Source organism: Mesoplodon densirostris, assembly GCF_025265405.1.
Source record: "Mesoplodon densirostris isolate mMesDen1 chromosome Y unlocalized genomic scaffold, mMesDen1 primary haplotype SUPER_Y_unloc_1, whole genome shotgun sequence".
In the NCBI taxonomy this organism is placed as follows: Eukaryota; Metazoa; Chordata; class Mammalia; order Artiodactyla; family Ziphiidae; genus Mesoplodon; species Mesoplodon densirostris.
This window is the reverse complement of record NW_026778236.1, coordinates 2,084,409-2,104,768: the sequence shown is the minus strand read 5'-3', so window position 1 is coordinate 2,104,768 and position 20,360 is coordinate 2,084,409. Positions and strand designations below refer to the sequence as shown.

Sequence of the window (20,360 nt, the reverse complement as noted above, 5' to 3'; positions counted from 1 at the left end):
GGCCTGTCCAGTTGCGGAGCACAGGCTCCTGTCGCTCAGGCCCAGCGGTCGTGGCCCACGGTCCCAACCTCTCCGCGGCATGTGGGATCTTCCCGGACCGGGGCACGAACCCGTGTCCCATGCATCGGCAGGCGGACTGTCAACCACTGCGCCACCAGGGAAGCCCTACTAAATCTTGTTAAAAGTTGCCACTCTACCGATTATTTAAAAATGCTAAAATAGAGGCTTTTACTGTCCAAGAAACTACTTAGGCTGAAAACTATTGCTCTCTCTTTTAAATAAATATGAAAGCCCTTCACCCTTGCTACATAGTTTATATTTTCATAGCAGAGACAGATAAAGCTTATCTTTTCCAATATTTAGCACTTTGAGTCATGTTATATGATACCAGAAAAATTTGTAATGTTTAAAGTTTGTTTCTCAATCATTAACTTCCCAGTTGACTCCCGTGTTGCACCAGCAGCACGAAGGGTCCCGCTGACATATGGAGGAATCAGTTGCTGTGATAGCAATACGAGAGGTGTATATGGAGGAGGTCCGGAAGGTTACTCAAGCAGCCAAAGTAATACTTATTCAAGTGGTTGTGAGCGTGGAAGACAGGAACAATGAGGGTTTCCACCCTCCGTGAATAGGGAGTACCTTGCTCCCTGTGACTCTCATACAGTAGCTCAGGTTGTGGGGCATCCAGATGAGGTTATGTGGGAAGCCAATCTGAAAGAGAGGGCCGAAGCAGATATTAAAAATAACACTCAGTTATGTACCAAATGTTCTTTACAAAGGAAAAGTTTAAGTTCTTTTCTTTAATTGATGCTTGAATACTACTAAAAGAAAAATGTTGGTTTGTGGGGACGAGGCATATATTACCTTTTCCTCTATGAATTTTCAGACAAAGTGAAAACATGGAATTATTCAAAGTACTTGCATAGTTGTTAATATTAATTGAAATATAGAATTTGTGTTTAAAATGTTCAAAGTTTTCAGAATAAAAAAATCAGAATTTTCTTGAAACCTATGTCCTGTGAGAGAATGTTCTGGTCTGTAGACTAGTTTAGCTATGTATATTGGCCACCTGGTTTTTTATTTAATTATTATAAACAATAATTGAAACTTGCCATATGAACTGTAGTTTGTGCTCTTAACTTTTTTAGCAGTTTTCTGATCCTTAATATGGTACAGACTTGAAACAGCCATTATCAAATTGCCATTTTACCTGTAGAATATGAATGAAGCCAAATGTAGCACGATATTGACTTCAAAACACAACAGAAGCTAAGAAGCCTACCCTTTCCATTATTAGATGGTTAGCCTAGTGAACAAACAAGAGAAGAGAGCAAACAAGGTCCTAGTGACCTCCAGGAATGAGGAATAAGAATTAACACATGAAGAGAACATTATATATGGGAGATAGTTTCATATTTTGGAAGTGGAACAGTGTTTTTCAAATGAGCCCTTTATTGCTAATAAACAAGAGAAGTCACTACTGCTATCATCATACAAGGTCAATAATTAAGGTTGTGCACTTAAAGGAGAGAGCCAACCACTTGGTGATTGAATATGTGACAGTAGTTACCAAAAATTAATGTTTTGCTCCAAGTTTGAGAAGTGTTCCCTACTGCTGGTAATTTAAAGGTTATGCCAAATGTATGGGGAACGGGAGATGTCAGAAAATACAATGTTCAGTGGTAACATTGAAAGGGAAACGAAAATGTGCGTAAATGGAATTTTAGAAGGAGTAGTTTTTTTAAATGATTTTGGAGAGTGGAAGGATATCAGACTTTGGGATTTTTCTTTGAAACATTACTGTCAATTTTGAGATACTTACATAAGCATTCTTAAATTAAAGGTTCAGTATCACATGGAAGAGAAAATTATGGAGGTCCTCCTCGTAGAGAGCCAGTCTCTTTTCAGAGAGTTGGCTATATGTCACAAAGAGATGGTGGTTATGCTACTAGAGACAGGTAAGGGAAAACACAGTATATGAATTAAGTCATGGTTAATTTTGTTGTTCTTGTTGAAATTTACCTAACACAAAATTGAACCTTTAAAAGTGAACAAGTCAGTAACATTTAGTACACTTAACAGTGTTATGCAACCACCAGCTCTGTTCAGTTCCAAAACATTTCATTACCCCAAAATAAAATTAATAAGCAGTCACTCCCATGTTTCTCCCCCCTTGTCCCTGGTAGGTACCCACCTGTGTCCTTATCTATGAATTTATCTAATCCTGAATATACCATACTAATGAGAGCAAACAATATGTGACCTTTATTATCCAGCTTCCCCTTAGCATAAATGTTTTCAAAGATCATTCATGCTCTAGCATGAATCAGTACTTCAGACCTTGTTTTTTTTTTTTGGCTGACTAAATATTCCATTTTATGTGCGATTAACATGGTTTGTTTATCCATCTGTGTGAGTTATTCCCATCATTGTGCTGTCACGAATACTCCTGTACAAGCATTTGGGTACCTGTTTTCAATTCTTTTTGAGTGTATATATACTTAGGAGTGGAATTCCTGGGACATATAGTAATTCTTTAATTTTTTAAGGAACTGCTGATCTGTTCCATAGAGCCGGTACTATTTTACATTTCTGCCACGCACATATACTTGATTTGTTTCTCTGCATCTGCACCAACACTTGATATATTCAGATTGTTTATTTTTAATTATAGCCAGTCTGATAAGTGGAAAGTGGATATTTCCTTTTGGTTTTGAATTTCATTTTCCTAATGAATATGTTGAGCAGCTTTTCATGTCCTTGTTGGTCATTGTATATCTTCTTTGAACAAAAGTATATTCAAGTCCTTTGCCCGTTTAAAATTTTTTGTCTTTTTGCTGTCTGAATTCTTTATATATTCTGGATATGATAAGTTGCATTTAAAGTTTCATCTGCTTTATTTAATTTATTCAAGGAGAAATTATCCAAGCTCCCGAGCCAGCATGGATTATACTCCGCCACATAGAATCTATGCTCACGGTTATTATGGACATTTAAGTCCTTGGAATGATCATCCCTCTAGAGGACATAGGTAATATAAAATTTTGTGTTTATATCAAATAAAAACATTCTTTTAAATTATGTGATCGTGACACATAATTTAAATTTATCACATAATTTATGACATTCTTTTAAATTTAGTGATCGTGATGGCCATGGTGGAAGTTGTGATAGAGATTATTCTGCATATCGAAGTGGAAGCTCTAACAGGGATTCATATGGGAGTAACGGTAGGAGCCCAGTTACACCTTGTAAATCATAGAATTAGACTTAACCAGATCATTGTTTACTCTAATTTTATTTCAGTTCCTTAAAGGTAGAACTATGTTTAGCATAGACTTTTTTATAAGTTAAAGACCTTTGAATTGTTTTCTTAATAGCTCACTTAAAATAAAATGCTATGAAGGGTAAATGGGCAGTCTCATCTTTTTTTCTCATTACAGAAAAATTATTTTAACATTATTATTATTATTATTTATTTATTTATTTTGCAGAACTTGTGCCTCTCCCCATAGTGGCCTGTCCAGTTGCGGAGCACAGGCTCCTGTCGCTCAGGCCCAGCGGTCGTGGCCCACGGTCCCAACCTCTCCGCGGCATGTGGGATCTTCGCGGACCGGGTCACGAACCCGTGTCCCATGCATCGGCAGGCGGACTGTCAACCACTGCGCCACCAGGGAAGCCCTACTAAATCTTGTTAAAAGTTGCCACTCTACCGATTATTTAAAAATGCTAAAATAGAGGCTTTTACTGTCCAAGAAACTACTTAGGCTGAAAACTATTGCTCTCTCTTTTAAATAAATATGAAAGCCCTTCACCCTTGCTACATAGTTTATATTTTCATAGCAGAGACAGATAAAGCTTATCTTTTCCAATATTTAGCACTTTGAGTCATGTTATATGATACCAGAAAAATTTGTAATGTTTAAAGTTTGTTTCTCAATCATTAACTTCCCAGTTGACTCCCGTGTTGCACCAGCAGCACGAAGGGTCCCGCTGACATATGGAGGAATCAGTTGCTGTGATAGCAATACGAGAGGTGTATATGGAGGAGGTCCGGAAGGTTACTCAAGCAGCCAAAGTAATACTTATTCAAGTGGTTGTGAGCGTGGAAGACAGGAACAATGAGGGTTTCCACCCTCCGTGAATAGGGAGTACCTTGCTCCCTGTGACTCTCATACAGTAGCTCAGGTTGTGGGGCATCCAGATGAGGTTATGTGGGAAGCCAATCTGAAAGAGAGGGCCGAAGCAGATATTAAAAATAACACTCAGTTATGTACCAAATGTTCTTTACAAAGGAAAAGTTTAAGTTCTTTTCTTTAATTGATGCTTGAATACTACTAAAAGAAAAATGTTGGTTTGTGGGGACGAGGCATATATTACCTTTTCCTCTATGAATTTTCAGACAAAGTGAAAACATGGAATTATTCAAAGTACTTGCATAGTTGTTACTATTAATTGAAATATAGAATTTGTGTTTAAAATGTTCAAAATTTTCAGAATAAAAAAATCAGAATTTTCTTGAAACCTATGTCCTGTGAGAGAATGTTCTGGTCTGTAGACTAGTTTAGCTATGTATATTGGCCACCTGGTTTTTTATTTAATTATTATAAACAATAATTGAAACTTGCCATATGAACTGTAGTTTGTGCTCTTAACTTTTTTAGCAGTTTTCTGATCCTTAATATGGTACAGACTTGAAACAGCCATTATCAAATTGCCATTTTACCTGTAGAATATGAATGAAGCCAAATGTAGCACGATATTGACTTCAAAACACAACAGAGGCTAAGAAGCCTACCCTTTCCATTATTAGATGGTTAGCCTAGTGAACAAACAAGAGAAGAGAGCAAACAAGGTCCTAGTGACCTCCAGGAATGAGGAATAAGAATTAACACATGAAGAGAACATTATTTATGGGAGATAGTTTCATATTTTGGAAGCGGTACAGTGTTTTTCAAATGAGCCCTTTATTGCTAATAAACAAGAGAAGTCACTACTGCTATCATCATACAAGGTCAATAATTAAGGTTGTGCACTTAAAGGAGAGAGCCAACCACTTGGTGATTGAATATGTGACAGTAGTTACCAAAAATTAATGTTTTGCTCCAAGTTTGAGAAGTGTTCCCTACTGCTGGTAATTTAAAGGTTATGCCAAATGTATGGGGAACGGGAGATGTCAGAAAAGACAATGTTCAGTGGTAACATTGAAAGGGAAACGAAAATGTGCGTAAATGGAATTTTAGAAGGAGTAGTTTTTTTAAATGATTTTGGAGAGTGGAAGGATATCAGACTTTGGGATTTTTCTTTGAAACATTACTGTCAATTTTGAGATACTTACATAAGCATTCTTAAATTAAAGGTTCAGTATCACATGGAAGAGAAAATTATGGAGGTCCTCCTCGTAGAGAGCCAGTCTCTTTTCAGAGAGTTGGCTATATGTCACAAAGAGATGGTGGTTATGCTACTAGAGACAGGTAAGGGAAAACACAGTATATGAATTAAGTCATGGTTAATTTTGTTGTTCTTGTTGAAATTTACCTAACACAAAATTGAACCTTTAAAAGTGAACAAGTCAGTAACATTTAGTACACTTAACAGTGTTATGCAACCACCAGCTCTGTTCAGTTCCAAAACATTTCATTACCCCAAAATAAAATTAATAAGCAGTCACTCCCATTTTCTCCCCCCTTGTCCCTGGTAGGTACCCACCTGTGTCCTTATCTATGAATTTATCTAATCCTGAATATACCATACTAATGGAAGCAAACAATATGTGACCTTTATTATCCAGCTTCCCCTTAGCATAAATGTTTTCAAAGATCATTCATGCTCTAGCATGAATCAGTACTTCAGACCTTGTTTTTTTTTTTTGGCTGACTAAATATTCCATTTTATGTGCGATTAACATGGTTTGTTTATCCATCTGTGTGAGTTATTCCCATCATTGTGCTGTCATGAATACTCCTGTACAAGCATTTGGGTACCTGTTTTCAATTCTTTTTGAGTGTATATATACTTAGGAGTGGAATTCCTGGGACATATAGTAATTCTTTAATTTTTTAAGGAACTGCTGATCTGTTCCACAGAGCCGGTACTATTTTACATTTCTGCCACGCACATATACTTGATTTGTTTCTCTGCATCTGCACCAACACTTGATATATTCTGTTTGTTTATTTTTAATTATAGCCAGTCTGATAAGTGGAAAGTGGATATTTCCTTTTGGTTTTGAATTTCATTTTCCTAATAAATATGTTGAGCAGCTTTTCATGTCCTTGTTGGTCATTGTATATCTTCTTTGAACAAAAGTATATTCAAGTCCTTTGCCCGTTTAAAATTTTTTGTCTTTTTGCTGTCTGAATTCTTTATATATTCTGGATATGATAAGTTGCATTTAAAGTTTCATCTGCTTTATTTAATTTATTCAAGGAGAAATTATCCAAGCTCCCGAGCCAGCATGGATTATACTCCGCCACATAGAATCTATGCACATGGTTATTATGGACATTTAAGTTCTTGGAATGATCATCCCTCTAGAGGACATAGGTAATATAAAATTTTGTGTTTATATCAAATAAAAACATTCTTTTAAATTATGTGATCGTGACACATAACTTAAATTTATCACATAATTTATGACATTCTTTTAAATTTAGTGATCGTGATGGCCATGGTAGAAGTTGTGATAGAGATTATTCTGCATATCGAAGTGGAAGCTCTAACAGGGATTCATATGGGAGTAACGGTAGGAGCCCAGTTACACCTTGTAAATCATAGAATTAGACTTAACCAGATCATTGTTTACTCTAATTTTATTTCAGTTCCTTAAAGGTAGAACTATGTTTAGCATAGACTTTTTTATAAGTTAAAGACCTTTGAATTGTTTTCTTAATAGCTCACTTAAAATAAAATGCTATGAAGGGTAAATGGGCAGTCTCATCTTTTTTTCTCATTACAGAAAAATTATTTTAACATTCTTATTATTATTATTTATTTATTTATTTTGCAGAACTTGTGCCTCTCCCCATAGTGGCCTGTCCAGTTGCGGAGCACAGGCTCCTGTCGCTCAGGCCCAGCGGTCGTGGCCCACGGTCCCAACCTCTCCGCGGCATGTGGGATCTTCCCGGACCGGGTCACGAACCCGTGTCCCATGCATCGGCAGGCGGACTGTCAACCACTGCGCCACCAGGGAAGCCCTACTAAATCTTGTTAAAAGTTGCCACTCTACCGATTATTTAAAAATGCTAAAATAGAGGCTTTTACTGTCCAAGAAACTACTTAGGCTGAAAACTATTGCTCTCTCTTTTAAATAAATATGAAAGCCCTTCACCCTTGCTACATAGTTTATATTTTCATAGCAGAGACAGATAAAGCTTATCTTTTCCAATATTTAGCACTTTGAGTCATGTTATATGATACCAGAAAAATTTGTAATGTTTAAAGTTTGTTTCTCAATCATTAACTTCCCAGTTGACTCCCGTGTTGCACCAGCAGCACGAAGGGTCCCGCTGACATATGGAGGAATCAGTTGCTGTGATAGCAATACGAGAGGTGTATATGGAGGAGGTCCGGAAGGTTACTCAAGCAGCCAAAGTAATACTTATTCAAGTGGTTGTGAGCGTGGAAGACAGGAACAATGAGGGTTTCCACCCTCCGTGAATAGGGAGTACCTTGCTCCCTGTGACTCTCATACAGTAGCTCAGGTTGTGGGGCATCCAGATGAGGTTATGTGGGAAGCCAATCTGAAAGAGAGGGCCGAAGCAGATATTAAAAATAACACTCAGTTATGTACCAAATGTTCTTTACAAAGGAAAAGTTTAAGTTCTTTTCTTTAATTGATGCTTGAATACTACTAAAAGAAAAATGTTGGTTTGTGGGGACGAGGCATATATTACCTTTTCCTCTATGAATTTTCAGACAAAGTGAAAACATGGAATTATTCAAAGTACTTGCATAGTTGTTAATATTAATTGAAATATAGAATTTGTGTTTAAAATGTTCAAAGTTTTCAGAATAAAAAAATCAGAATTTTCTTGAAACCTATGTCCTGTGAGAGAATGTTCTGGTCTGTAGACTAGTTTAGCTATGTATATTGGCCACCTGGTTTTTTATTTAATTATTATAAACAATAATTGAAACTTGCCATATGAACTGTAGTTTGTGCTCTTAACTTTTTTAGCAGTTTTCTGATCCTTAATATGGTACAGACTTGAAACAGCCATTATCAAATTGCCATTTTACCTGTAGAATATGAATGAAGCCAAATGTAGCACGATATTGACTTCAAAACACAACAGAAGCTAAGAAGCCTACCCTTTCCATTATTAGATGGTTAGCCTAGTGAACAAACAAGAGAAGAGAGCAAACAAGGTCCTAGTGACCTCCAGGAATGAGGAATAAGAATTAACACATGAAGAGAACATTATTTATGGGAGATAGTTTCATATTTTGGAAGCGGTACAGTGTTTTTCAAATGAGCCCTCTATTGCTAATAAACAAGAGAAGTCACTATTGCTATCATCATAAAAGGTCAATAATTAAGGTTGTACACTTAAAGGAGAGAGCCAACCACTTGGTGGTTGAATATGTGACAGTAGTTACCAAAAATCAATGTTTTGCTCAAATTTTGAGAAGTTTTCCTTACTGCTGGTAATTTAAAGGTTATGCAAAATGTATAGGGAATGGGAGATGTCAGAAAATGAAATGTTTAGTGGTAACATTGAAAGGGAAATGAAAACGTGCGTAAATGGAATTTTAGAAGGAGTAGTTTTTTAAAATGATTTTGGAGAGTGGAAGGATATCAGACTTTGGGATTTTTCTTTGAAACATTACTGTCAATATTGAGATACTTACATAAGCATTTTTAAATTAAAGGTTCAGTATCACATGGAAGAGAAAATTATGGAGGTCCTCCTTGTAGAGAGCCAGTCTCTTTTCGGAGAGCTGGCTATATGTCACAAAGAGATGGTGGTTATGCTATTAAAGATAGGCAAGAGAAAACACAATATATGAATTAAGTCATGGTTAATTTTGTTGTTCTTGTTGAAATTTACCTAACTCAAAATTGAACATTTAAAAGTGAACAAGTCAGTAACATTTAGTACACTTAACAGTGTTATGCAACCACCAGCTCTGTTCAGTTCCAAAACATTTCATTACCCCAAAATAAAATTAATAAGCAGTCACACCCATTTTCTCCCCCCTTGTCCCTGGTAGGTACCCACCTGTGTCCTTATCTATGAATTTATGTAATCCTGAATATATTACACTAATCGAAGCAAACAATATGTGACCTTTATTATCCAGCTTTCCCTTAGCATAAATGTTTTCAAAGATCATTCATGCTGTAGCATGAATCAGTACTTCAGACTTTTTTTTTTCCGCTGACTAAATATTCCATTTTATGTGCGATTAACATGGTTTGTTTATCCATATCTGTGAGTTATTCCCATCATGGTGCTGTCATGAATACTCCTGTACAAGCATTTGGGTACCTGTTTTCAATTCTTTTTGAGTGTATATATACTTAAGGAGTGGAATTCCTGGGACATATAGTAATTGTTTAATTTTTTTTTTTTTTTTTTTTTTTTTTTTTTGCGGTGTTCGGGTCTCTCACCGTTGTGGCCTCCCCCGCTGCGGAGCACAGGCTCAGGACGCGCAGGCTCCGGACGCGCAGGCTCAGCGGCCATGGCTCACGGTCCCAGCCGCTCCGCGGCACACGGGATCCTCCCAGACCGGGGCACGAACCCGTATCCCCTGCATCGGCAGGCGGACTCCCAACCACTTGCGCCACCAGGGAGGCCCAATTGTTTAATTTTTTAAGGAACTGCTAATCTTTTCCACAGAGCCGGTACTATTTTACATTTCTGCCACGCACATATACTTGATTTGTTTCTCTGCTTCTGCACCAACACTTGATATATTCTGTTTGTTTATTTTTAATTATAGCCAGTCTGATAAGTGGAATGTGGATATTTCCTTTTGGTTTTGAATTTCATTTTCCTAATAAATATGTTGAGCAGCTTTTCATGTCCTTGTTGGTCATTGTATATCTTCTTTGAACAAAAGTATATTCAAGTCCTTTGCCCGTTTAAACTTTTTTGTCTTTTTGCTGTCTGAATTCTTTATATATTCTGGATATGATAAGTTGCATTTAAAGTTTCATCTGCTTTATTTAATTTATTCAAGGAGAAATTATCCAAGCTCCCGAGCCAGCATGGATTATACTCCGCCACATAGAATCTATGCACACGGTTATTATGGACATTTAAGTTCTTGGAATGATCATCCCTCTAGAGGACATAGGTAATATAAAATTTTGTGTTTATATCAAATAAAAACATTCTTTTAAATTATGTGATCATGACACATAACTTAAATTTATCACATAATTTATGACATTCTTTTAAATTTAGTGATCGTGATGGCCATGGTGGAAGTTGTGATAGAGATTATTCTGCATATCGAAGTGGAAGCTCTAACAGGGATTCATATGGGAGTAACGGTAGGAGCCCAGTTACACCTTGTAAATCATAGAATTAGACTTAACCAGATCATTGTTTACTCTAATTTTATTTCAGTTCCTTAAAGGTAGAACTATGTTTAGCATAGACTTTTTTATAAGTTAAAGACCTTTGAATTGTTTTCTTAATAGCTCACTTAAAATAAAATGCTATGAAGGGTAAATGGGCAGTCTCATCTTTTTTTCTCATTACAGAAAAATTATTTTAACATTATTATTATTATTTATTTATTTATTTATTTTGCAGAACTTGTGCCTCTCCCCATAGTGGCCTGTCCAGTTGCGGAGCACAGGCTCCTGTCGCTCAGGCCCAGCGGTCGTGGCCCACGGTCCCAACCTCTCCGCGGCATGTGGGATCTTCCCGGACCGGGGCACGAACCCGTGTCCCATGCATCGGCAGGCGGACTGTCAACCACTGCGCCACCAGGGAAGCCCTACTAAATCTTGTTAAAAGTTGCCACTCTACCGATTATTTAAAAATGCTAAAATAGAGGCTTTTACTGTCCAAGAAACTACTTAGGCTGAAAACTATTGCTCTCTCTTTTAAATAAATATGAAAGCCCTTCACCCTTGCTACATAGTTTATATTTTCATAGCAGTGACAGATAAAGCTTATCTTTTCCAATATTTAGCACTTTGAGTCATGTTATATGATACCAGAAAAATTTGTAATGTTTAAAGTTTGTTTCTCAATCATTAACTTCCCAGTTGACTCCCGTGTTGCACCAGCAGCACGAAGGGTCCCGCTGACATATGGAGGAATCAGTTGCTGTGATAGCAATACGAGAGATGTATATGGAGGAGGTCCGGAAGGTTACTCAAGCAGCCAAAGCAATACTTATTCAAGTGGTTGTGAGCGTGGAAGACAGGAACAATGAGGGTTTCCACCCTCTGTGAATAGGGAGTACCTTGCTCCCTGTGACTCTCATACAGTAGCTCAGGTTGTGGGGCATCCAGATGAGGTTATGTGGGAAGCCAATCTGAAAGAGAGGGCCGAAGCAGATATTAAAAATAACGCTCAGTTATGTACCAAATGTTCGTTACAAAGGAAAAGTTTAAGTTCTTTTCTTTAATTGATGCTTGAATACTACTAAAAGAAAAACGTTGGTTTGCGGGGACGAGGCATATATTACCTTTTCCTCTATGAATTTTCAGACAAAGTGAAAACATGGAATTATTCAAAGTACTTGCATAGTTGTTAATATTAATTGAAATATAGAATTTGTGTTTAAAATGTTCAAAATTTTCAGAATAAAAAAATCAGAATTTTCTTGAAACCTATGTCCTGTGAGAGAATGTTCTGGTCTGTAGACTAGTTTAGCTATGTATATTGGCTACCTGTTTTTTTATTTAATTATTATAAACAATAATTGAAACTTGCCATATGAACTGTAGTTTGTGCTCTTAACTTTTTTAGCAGTTTTCTGATCCTTAATATGGTACAGACTTGAAACAGCCATTATCAAATTGCCATTTTACCTGTAGAATATGAATGAAGCCAAATGTAGCACGATATTGACTTCAAAATACAACAGAAGCTAAGAAGCCTACCCTTTCCATTATTAGATGGTTAGCCTAGTGAACAAACAAGAGAAGAGAGCAAACAAGGTCCTAGTGACCTCCAGGAATGAGGAATAAGAATTAACACATGAAGAGAACATTATTTATGGGAGATAGTATCATATTTTGGAAGCGGTACCGTGTTTTTCAAATGAGCCCTCTATTGCTAATAAACAAGAGAAGTCACTATTGCTATCATCATAAAAGGTCAATAATTAAGGTTGTACACTTAAAGGAGAGAGCCAACCATTTGGTGGTTGAATATGTGACAGTAGTTACCAAAAATCAATGTTTTGCTCAAATTTTGAGAAGTTTTCCTTACTGCTGGTAATTTAAAGGTTATGCCAAATGTATGGGGAACGGGAGATGTCAGAAAAGACAATGTTCAGTGGTAACATTGAAAGGGAAACGAAAATGTGCGTAAATGGAATTTTAGAAGGAGTAGTTTTTTTAAATGATTTTGGAGAGTGGAAGGATATCAGACTTTGGGATTTTTCTTTGAAACATTACTGTCAATTTTGAGATACTTACATAAGCATTCTTAAATTAAAGGTTCAGTATCACATGGAAGAGAAAATTATGGAGGTCCTCCTCGTAGAGAGCCAGTCTCTTTTCAGAGAGTTGGCTATATGTCACAAAGAGATGGTGGTTATGCTACTAGAGACAGGTAAGGGAAAACACAGTATATGAATTAAGTCATGGTTAATTTTGTTGTTCTTGTTGAAATTTACCAAACACAAAATTGAACCTTTAAAAGTGAACAAGTCAGTAACATTTAGTACACTTAACAGTGTTATGCAACCACCAGCTCTGTTCAGTTCCAAAACATTTCATTACCCCAAAATAAAATTAATAAGCAGTCACTCCCATGTTTCTCCCCCCTTGTCCCTGGTAGGTACCCACCTGTGTCCTTATCTATGAATTTATCTAATCCTGAATATACCATACTAATGAGAGCAAACAATATGTGACCTTTATTATCCAGCTTCCCCTTAGCATAAATGTTTTCAAAGATCATTCATGCTCTAGCATGAATCAGTACTTCAGACCTTGTTTTTTTTTTTTTTTTGGCTGACTAAATATTCCATTTTATGTGCGATTAACATGGTTTGTTTATCCATCTGTGTGAGTTATTCCCATCATTGTGCTGTCACGAATACTCCTGTACAAGCATTTGGGTACCTGTTTTCAATTCTTTTTGAGTGTATATATACTTAGGAGTGGAATTCCTGGGACATATAGTAATTCTTTAATTTTTTAAGGAACTGCTGATCTGTTCCATAGAGCCGGTACTATTTTACATTTCTGCCACGCACATATACTTGATTTGTTTCTCTGCATCTGCACCAACACTTGATATATTCAGATTGTTTATTTTTAATTATAGCCAGTCTGATAAGTGGAAAGTGGATATTTCCTTTTGGTTTTGAATTTCATTTTCCTAATAAATATGTTGAGCAGCTTTTCATGTCCTTGTTGGTCATTGTATATCTTCTTTGAACAAAAGTATATTCAAGTCCTTTGCCCGTTTAAAATTTTTTGTCTTTTTGCTGTCTGAATTCTTTCTATATTCTGGATATGATAAGTTGCATTTAAAGTTTCATCTGCTTTATTTAATTTATTCAAGGAGAAATTATCCAAGCTCCCGAGCCAGCATGGATTATACTCCGCCACATAGAATCTATGCTCACGGTTATTATGGACATTTAAGTCCTTGGAATGATCATCCCTCTAGAGGACATAGGCAATATAAAATTTTGTGTTTATATCAAATAAAAACATTCTTTTAAATTATGTGATCGTGACACATAATTTAAATTTATCACATAATTTATGACATTCTTTTAAATTTAGTGATCGTGATGGCCATGGTGGAAGTTGTGATAGAGATTATTCTGCATATCGAAGTGGAAGCTCTAACAGGGATTCATATGGGAGTAACGGTAGGAGCCCAGTTACACCTTGTAAATCATAGAATTAGACTTAACCAGATCATTGTTTACTCTAATTTTATTTCAGTTCCTTAAAGGTAGAACTATGTTTATTTATTTATTTATTTTATTTTTTTTTTTTGCGGTACGCGGGCCTCTCATTGCTGTGGCCTCTCCCGTTGCGGAGCACAGGCTCTGGACGCGCAGGCTCAGCGGCCATGGCTCACAGGTCCAGCCGCTGCGCGGCACGTGGGATCTTCCCAGACCGGGGCACGAACCCGTGTCCTCTGCCTCGGCAGGCGGACTCTCAACCACTGCGCCACCAGGGAAGCCCAAAGGATGTTTATTTATTTATTTATTTTTTATTTTTTTTTTTTAGAACTATGTTTAGCATAGACTTTTTTATAAGTTAAAGACCTTTGAATTGTTTTCTTAATAGCTCACTTAAAATAAAATGCTATGAAGGGTAAATGGGCAGTCTCATCTTTTTTTCTCATTACAGAAAAATTATTTTAACATTCTTATTATTATTATTTATTTATTTATTTTGCAGAACTTGTGCCTCTCCCCATAGTGGCCTGTCCAGTTGCGGAGCACAGGCTCCTGTCGCTCAGGCCCAGCAGTCGTGGCCCACGGTCCCAACCTCTCCGCGGCATGTGGGATCTTCCCGGACCGGGGCACGAACCCGTGTCCCATGCATCGGCAGGCGGACTGTCAACTACTGCGCCACCAGGGAAGCCCCACTAAATCTTGTTAAACGTTGCCACTCTACCGATTATTTAAAAAATCTAAAATATTGGCTTTTATTGTCAAACTACTTAGGCTGAAAACTATTGCTCTCTCTTTTAAATAAATATGAAAGCCCTTCACCCTTGCTACATAGTTTATATTTTCATAGCAGTGACAGATAAAGCTTATCTTTTCCAATATTTAGCACTTTGAGTCATGTTATATGATACCAGAAAAATTTGTAATGTTTAAAGTTTGTTTATCAATCATTAACTTCCCAGTTGACTACCGTGTTGCACCAGCAGCACGAAGGGTCCCGCTGACATATGGAGGAATCAGTTGCTGTGATAGCAATACGAGAGATGTATATGGAGGAGGTCCGGAAGGTTACTCAAGCAGCCAAAGCAATACTTATTCAAGTGGTTGTGAGCGTGGAAGACAGGAACAATGAGGGTTTCCACCCTCTGTGAATAGGGAGTACCTTGCTCCCTGTGACTCTCATACAGTAGCTCAGGTTGTGGGGCATCCAGATGAGGTTATGTGGGAAGCCAATCTGAAAGAGAGGGCCGAAGCAGATATTAAAAATAACACTCAGTTATGTACCAAATGTTCTTTACAAAGGAAAAGTTTAAGTTCTTTTCTTTAATTGATGCTTGAATACTACTAAAAGAAAAACGTTGGTTTGCGGGGACGAGGCATATATTACCTTTTCCTCTATGAATTTTCAGACAAAGTGAAAACATGGAATTATTCAAAGTACTTGCATAGTTGTTAATATTAATTGAAATATAGAATTTGTGTTTAAAATGTTCAAAATTTTCAGAATAAAAAAATCTGAATTTTCTTGAAACCTATGTCCTGTGAGAGAATGTTCTGGTCTGTAGACTAGTTTAGCTATGTATATTGGCTACCTGTTTTTTTTATTTAATTATTATAAACAATAATTGAAACTTGCCATATGAACTGTAGTTTGTGCTCTTAACTTTTTTAGCAGTTTTCTGATCCTTAATATGGTACAGACTTGAAACAGCCATTATCAAATTGCCATTTTACCTGTAGAATATGAATGAAGCCAAATGTAGCACGATATTGACTTCAAAACACAACAGAAGCTAAGAAGCCTACCCTTTCCATTATTAGATGGTTAGCCTAGTGAACAAACAAGAGAAGAGAGCAAACAAGGTCCTAGTGACCTCCAGGAATGAGGAATAAGAATTAACACATGAAGAGAACATTATTTATGGGAGATAGTTTCATATTTTGGAAGTGGTACAGTGTTTTTCAAATGAGCCCTTTATTGCTAATAAACAAGAGAAGTCACTACTGCTATCATCATACAAGGTCAATAATTAAGGTTGTGCACTTAAAGGAGAGAGCCAACCACTTGGTGATTGAATATGTGACAGTAGTTACCCAAAATTAATGTTTTGCTCCAAGTTTGAGAAGTGTTCCCTACTGCTGGTAATTTAAAGGTTATGCCAAATGTATGGGGAACGGGAGATGTCAGAAAAGACAATGTTCAGTGGTAACATTGAAAGGGAAACGAAAATGTGCGTAAATGGAATTTTAGAAGGAGTAGTTTTTTTAAATGATTTTGGAGAGTGGAAGGATATCAGACTTTGGGATTTTTCTTTGAAACATTACTGTCAATTTTGAGATACTTACATAAGCATTCTTAAATTAAAGGTTCAGTATCACATGGAAGAGAAAATTATGGAGGTCCTCCTCGTAGAGAGCCAGTCTCTTTTCAGAGAGTTGGCTATATGTCACAAAGAGATGGTGGTTATGCTACTAGAGACAGGTAAGGGAAAACACAGTATATGAATTAAGTCATGGTTAATTTTGTTGTTCTTGTTGAAATTTACCTAACACAAAATTGAACCTTTAAAAGTGAACAAGTCAGTAACATTTAGTACACTTAACAGTGTTATGCAACCACCAGCTCTGTTCAGTTCCAAAACATTTCATTACCCCAAAATAAAATTAATAAGCAGTCACTCCCATTTTCTCCCCCCTTGTCCCTGGTAGGTACCCACCTGTGTCCTTATCTATGAATTTATCTAATCCTGAATATACCATACTAATGGAAGCAAACAATATGTGACCTTTATTATCCAGCTTCCCCTTAGCATAAATGTTTTCAAAGATCATTCATGCTCTAGCATGAATCAGTACTTCAGACCTTGTTTTTTTTTTTTTGGCTGACTAAATATTCCATTTTATGTGCGATTAACATGGTTTGTTTATCCATCTGTGTGAGTTATTCCCATCATTGTGCTGTCATGAATACTCCTGTACAAGCATTTGGGTACCTGTTTTCAATTCTTTTTGAGTGTATATATACTTAGGAGTGGAATTCCTGGGACATATAGTAATTCTTTAATTTTTTAAGGAACTGCTGATCTGTTCCACAGAGCCGGTACTATTTCACATTTCTGCCACGCACATATACTTGATTTGTTTCTCTGCATCTGCACCAACACTTGATATATTCAGTTTGTTTATTTTTAATTATAGCCAGTCTGAGAGGTGCAAAGTAGATATTCCATTTTGGTTTTGAATTTCATTTCCCTAATAAATATGTTGAGCATCTTTTCATGTCCTTGTTGGTCATTGTATATCTTCTTTGAACAAAAGTATATTCAAGTCCTTTGCCCGTTTAAAATTTTTTGTCTTTTTGCTGTCTGAATTCTTTATATATTCTGGATATGATAAGTTGCCTTTAAAACTTTATCTGCTTTATTTAAGTTATTCACGGAGAAATTATCCAAGCTTCCGAGCCAGCAAGGATTATATTCCGCCACGTAGAGTCTATGCACACGGTTATTATGGACATTCAAGTTCTCGGATTGATCATCCCTCTAGAGGATATAGGTAATATAAAATTTTGTGTTTATATCAAATAAAAACATTCTTTTAAATTATGTGACCATGACACATAATTTAAATTGATGACATAATTTATATCATTCTTTTAAATTTAGTGATCGTGATGGCTATGGTGGAAATCCTGATACAGATTATTCTGCATATCGAAGTGGAAGCTCTTACAGGGATTCATATGGGAGTTACGGTAAGAGTCCAGTTACAACTTGTAAATCATAGAATTAGACTTAACCAGATCGTTGTTTACTCTACTTTTACTTCAGTTCCTTAAAGGTAAAACTATGATTAGCATAGCCTTTTTTATAAGTTAAAGACCTTTGAATTGTTTTGTTAATAGCTCACTTAAAATAAAATGCTATGAAGGGTAAATGGGCAGTCTCATCTTTTTTTCTCATTACCGAAAAACTATTTTAACATTAGTATTATTATTTTATTTATTTATTTTTTTGCAGCACATGGGCCTCTCACCGTTGTGCCCTCTCCCATTGCAGAGCACAGGCTCCTCACGCGCAGGCCCAGCGGCCGTGGCCCATGGTCCCAACCGCTCCCTGGCATGTGGGATCCTCCCGGACCGGGTCACGAACCCGTGTCCCCTGCATCGGCAGGCAGACTGTCAACTACTGCGCCACCAGGGAAGCCCCACTAAATATTGTTAAACGTTGCCACTCTACCGATTATTTAAAAATTCTAAAATATTGGCTTTTATTGTCAAACTACTTAGGCTGAAAAATATTGCTCTCTCTTTTAAATAAATATGAAAGCCCTTCACCCTTGCTACATAGTTTATATTTTCATAGCAGTGACAGATAAAGCTTATCTTTTCCAATATTTAGCACTTTGAGTCATGTTATATGATACCAGAAAAATTTGTAATGTTTAAAGTTTGTTTATCAATCATTAACTTCCCAGTTGACTACCGTGTTGCACCAGCAGCACGAAGGGTCCCGCTGACATATGGAGGAATCAGTTGCTGTGATAGCAATACGAGAGATGTATATGGAGGAGGTCCGGAAGGTTACTCAAGCAGCCAAAGCAATACTTATTCAAGTGGTTGTGAGCGTGGAAGACAGGAACAATGAGGGTTTCCACCCTCTGTGAATAGGGAGTACCTTGCTCCCTGTGACTCTCATACAGTAGCTCAGGTTGTGGGGCATCCAGATGAGGTTATGTGGGAAGCCAATCTGAAAGAGAGGGCCGAAGCAGATATTAAAAATAACACTCAGTTATGTACCAAATGTTCTTTACAAAGGAAAAGTTTAAGTTCTTTTCTTTAATTGATGCTTGAATACTACTAAAAGAAAAACGTTGGTTTGCGGGGACGAGGCATATATTACCTTTTCCTCTATGAATTTTCAGACAAAGTGAAAACATGGAATTATTCAAAGTACTTGCATAGTTGTTAATATTAATTGAAATATAGAATTTGTGTTTAAAATGTTCAAAATTTTCAGAATAAAAAAATCTGAATTTTCTTGAAACCTATGTCCTGTGAGAGAATGTTCTGGTCTGTAGACTAGTTTAGCTATGTATATTGGCTACCTGTTTTTTTTATTTAATTATTATAAACAATAATTGAAACTTGCCATATGAACTGTAGTTTGTGCTCTTAACTTTTTTAGCAGTTTTCTGATCCTTAATATGGTACAGACTTGAAACAGCCATTATCAAATTGCCATTTTACCTGTAGAATATGAATGAAGCCAAATGTAGCACGATATTGACTTCAAAACACAACAGAAGCTAAGAAGCCTACCCTTTCCATTATTAGATGGTTAGCCTAGTGAACAAACAAGAGAAGAGAGCAAACAAGGTCCTAGTGACCTCCAGGAATGAGGAATAAGAATTAACACATGAAGAGAACATTATTTATGGGAGATAGTTTCATATTTTGGAAGTGGTACAGTGTTTTTCAAATGAGCCCTTTATTGCTAATAAACAAGAGAAGTCACTACTGCTATCATCATACAAGGTCAATAATTAAGGTTGTGCACTTAAAGGAGAGAGCCAACCACTTGGTGATTGAATATGTGACAGTAGTTACCCAAAATTAATGTTTTGCTCCAAGTTTGAGAAGTGTTCCCTACTGCTGGTAATTTAAAGGTTATGCCAAATGTATGGGGAACGGGAGATGTCAGAAAATACAATGTTCAGTGGTAACATTGAAAGGGAAACGAAAATGTGCGTAAATGGAATTTTAGAAGGAGTAGTTTTTTTAAATGATTTTGGAGAGTGGAAGGATATCAGACTTTGGGATTTTTCTTTGAAACATTACTGTCAATTTTGAGATACTTACATAAGCATTCTTAAATTAAAGGTTCAGTATCACATGGAAGAGAAAATTATGGAGGTCCTCCTCGTAGAGAGCCAGTCTCTTTTCAGAGAGTTGGCTATATGTCACAAAGAGATGGTGGTTATGCTACTAGAGACAGGTAAGGGAAAACACAGTATATGAATTAAGTCATGGTTAATTTTGTTGTTCTTGTTGAAATTTACCTAACACAAAATTGAACCTTTAAAAGTGAACAAGTCAGTAACATTTAGTACACTTAACAGTGTTATGCAACCACCAGCTCTGTTCAGTTCCAAAACATTTCATTACCCCAAAATAAAATTAATAAGCAGTCACTCCCATTTTCTCCCCCCTTGTCCCTGGTAGGTACCCACCTGTGTCCTTATCTATGAATTTATCTAATCCTGAATATACCATACTAATGGAAGCAAACAATATGTGA

At 36.5% G+C, this 20,360-nt stretch overlaps 1 protein-coding gene across 1 annotated transcript in view; it reads left to right on the top strand.

Annotated features, from left to right (window-relative positions):
* LOC132482943 (RNA-binding motif protein, X chromosome-like) overlaps nt 1-17,811 on the top strand; it is a gene marked incomplete at its 3' end in the record, with an annotated part of 43,615 nt that extends 25,804 nt beyond the window's left edge. The window contains exons 7-8 of the mRNA XM_060088199.1: nt 17,491-17,616; nt 17,727-17,811. Coding sequence (XP_059944182.1) covers nt 17,491-17,616; nt 17,727-17,811 — 211 coding nt within the window. The remainder of the gene's footprint in view (nt 1-17,490; nt 17,617-17,726) is intronic.
* Between the last annotated feature and the right edge of the window lie 2,549 nt (nt 17,812-20,360).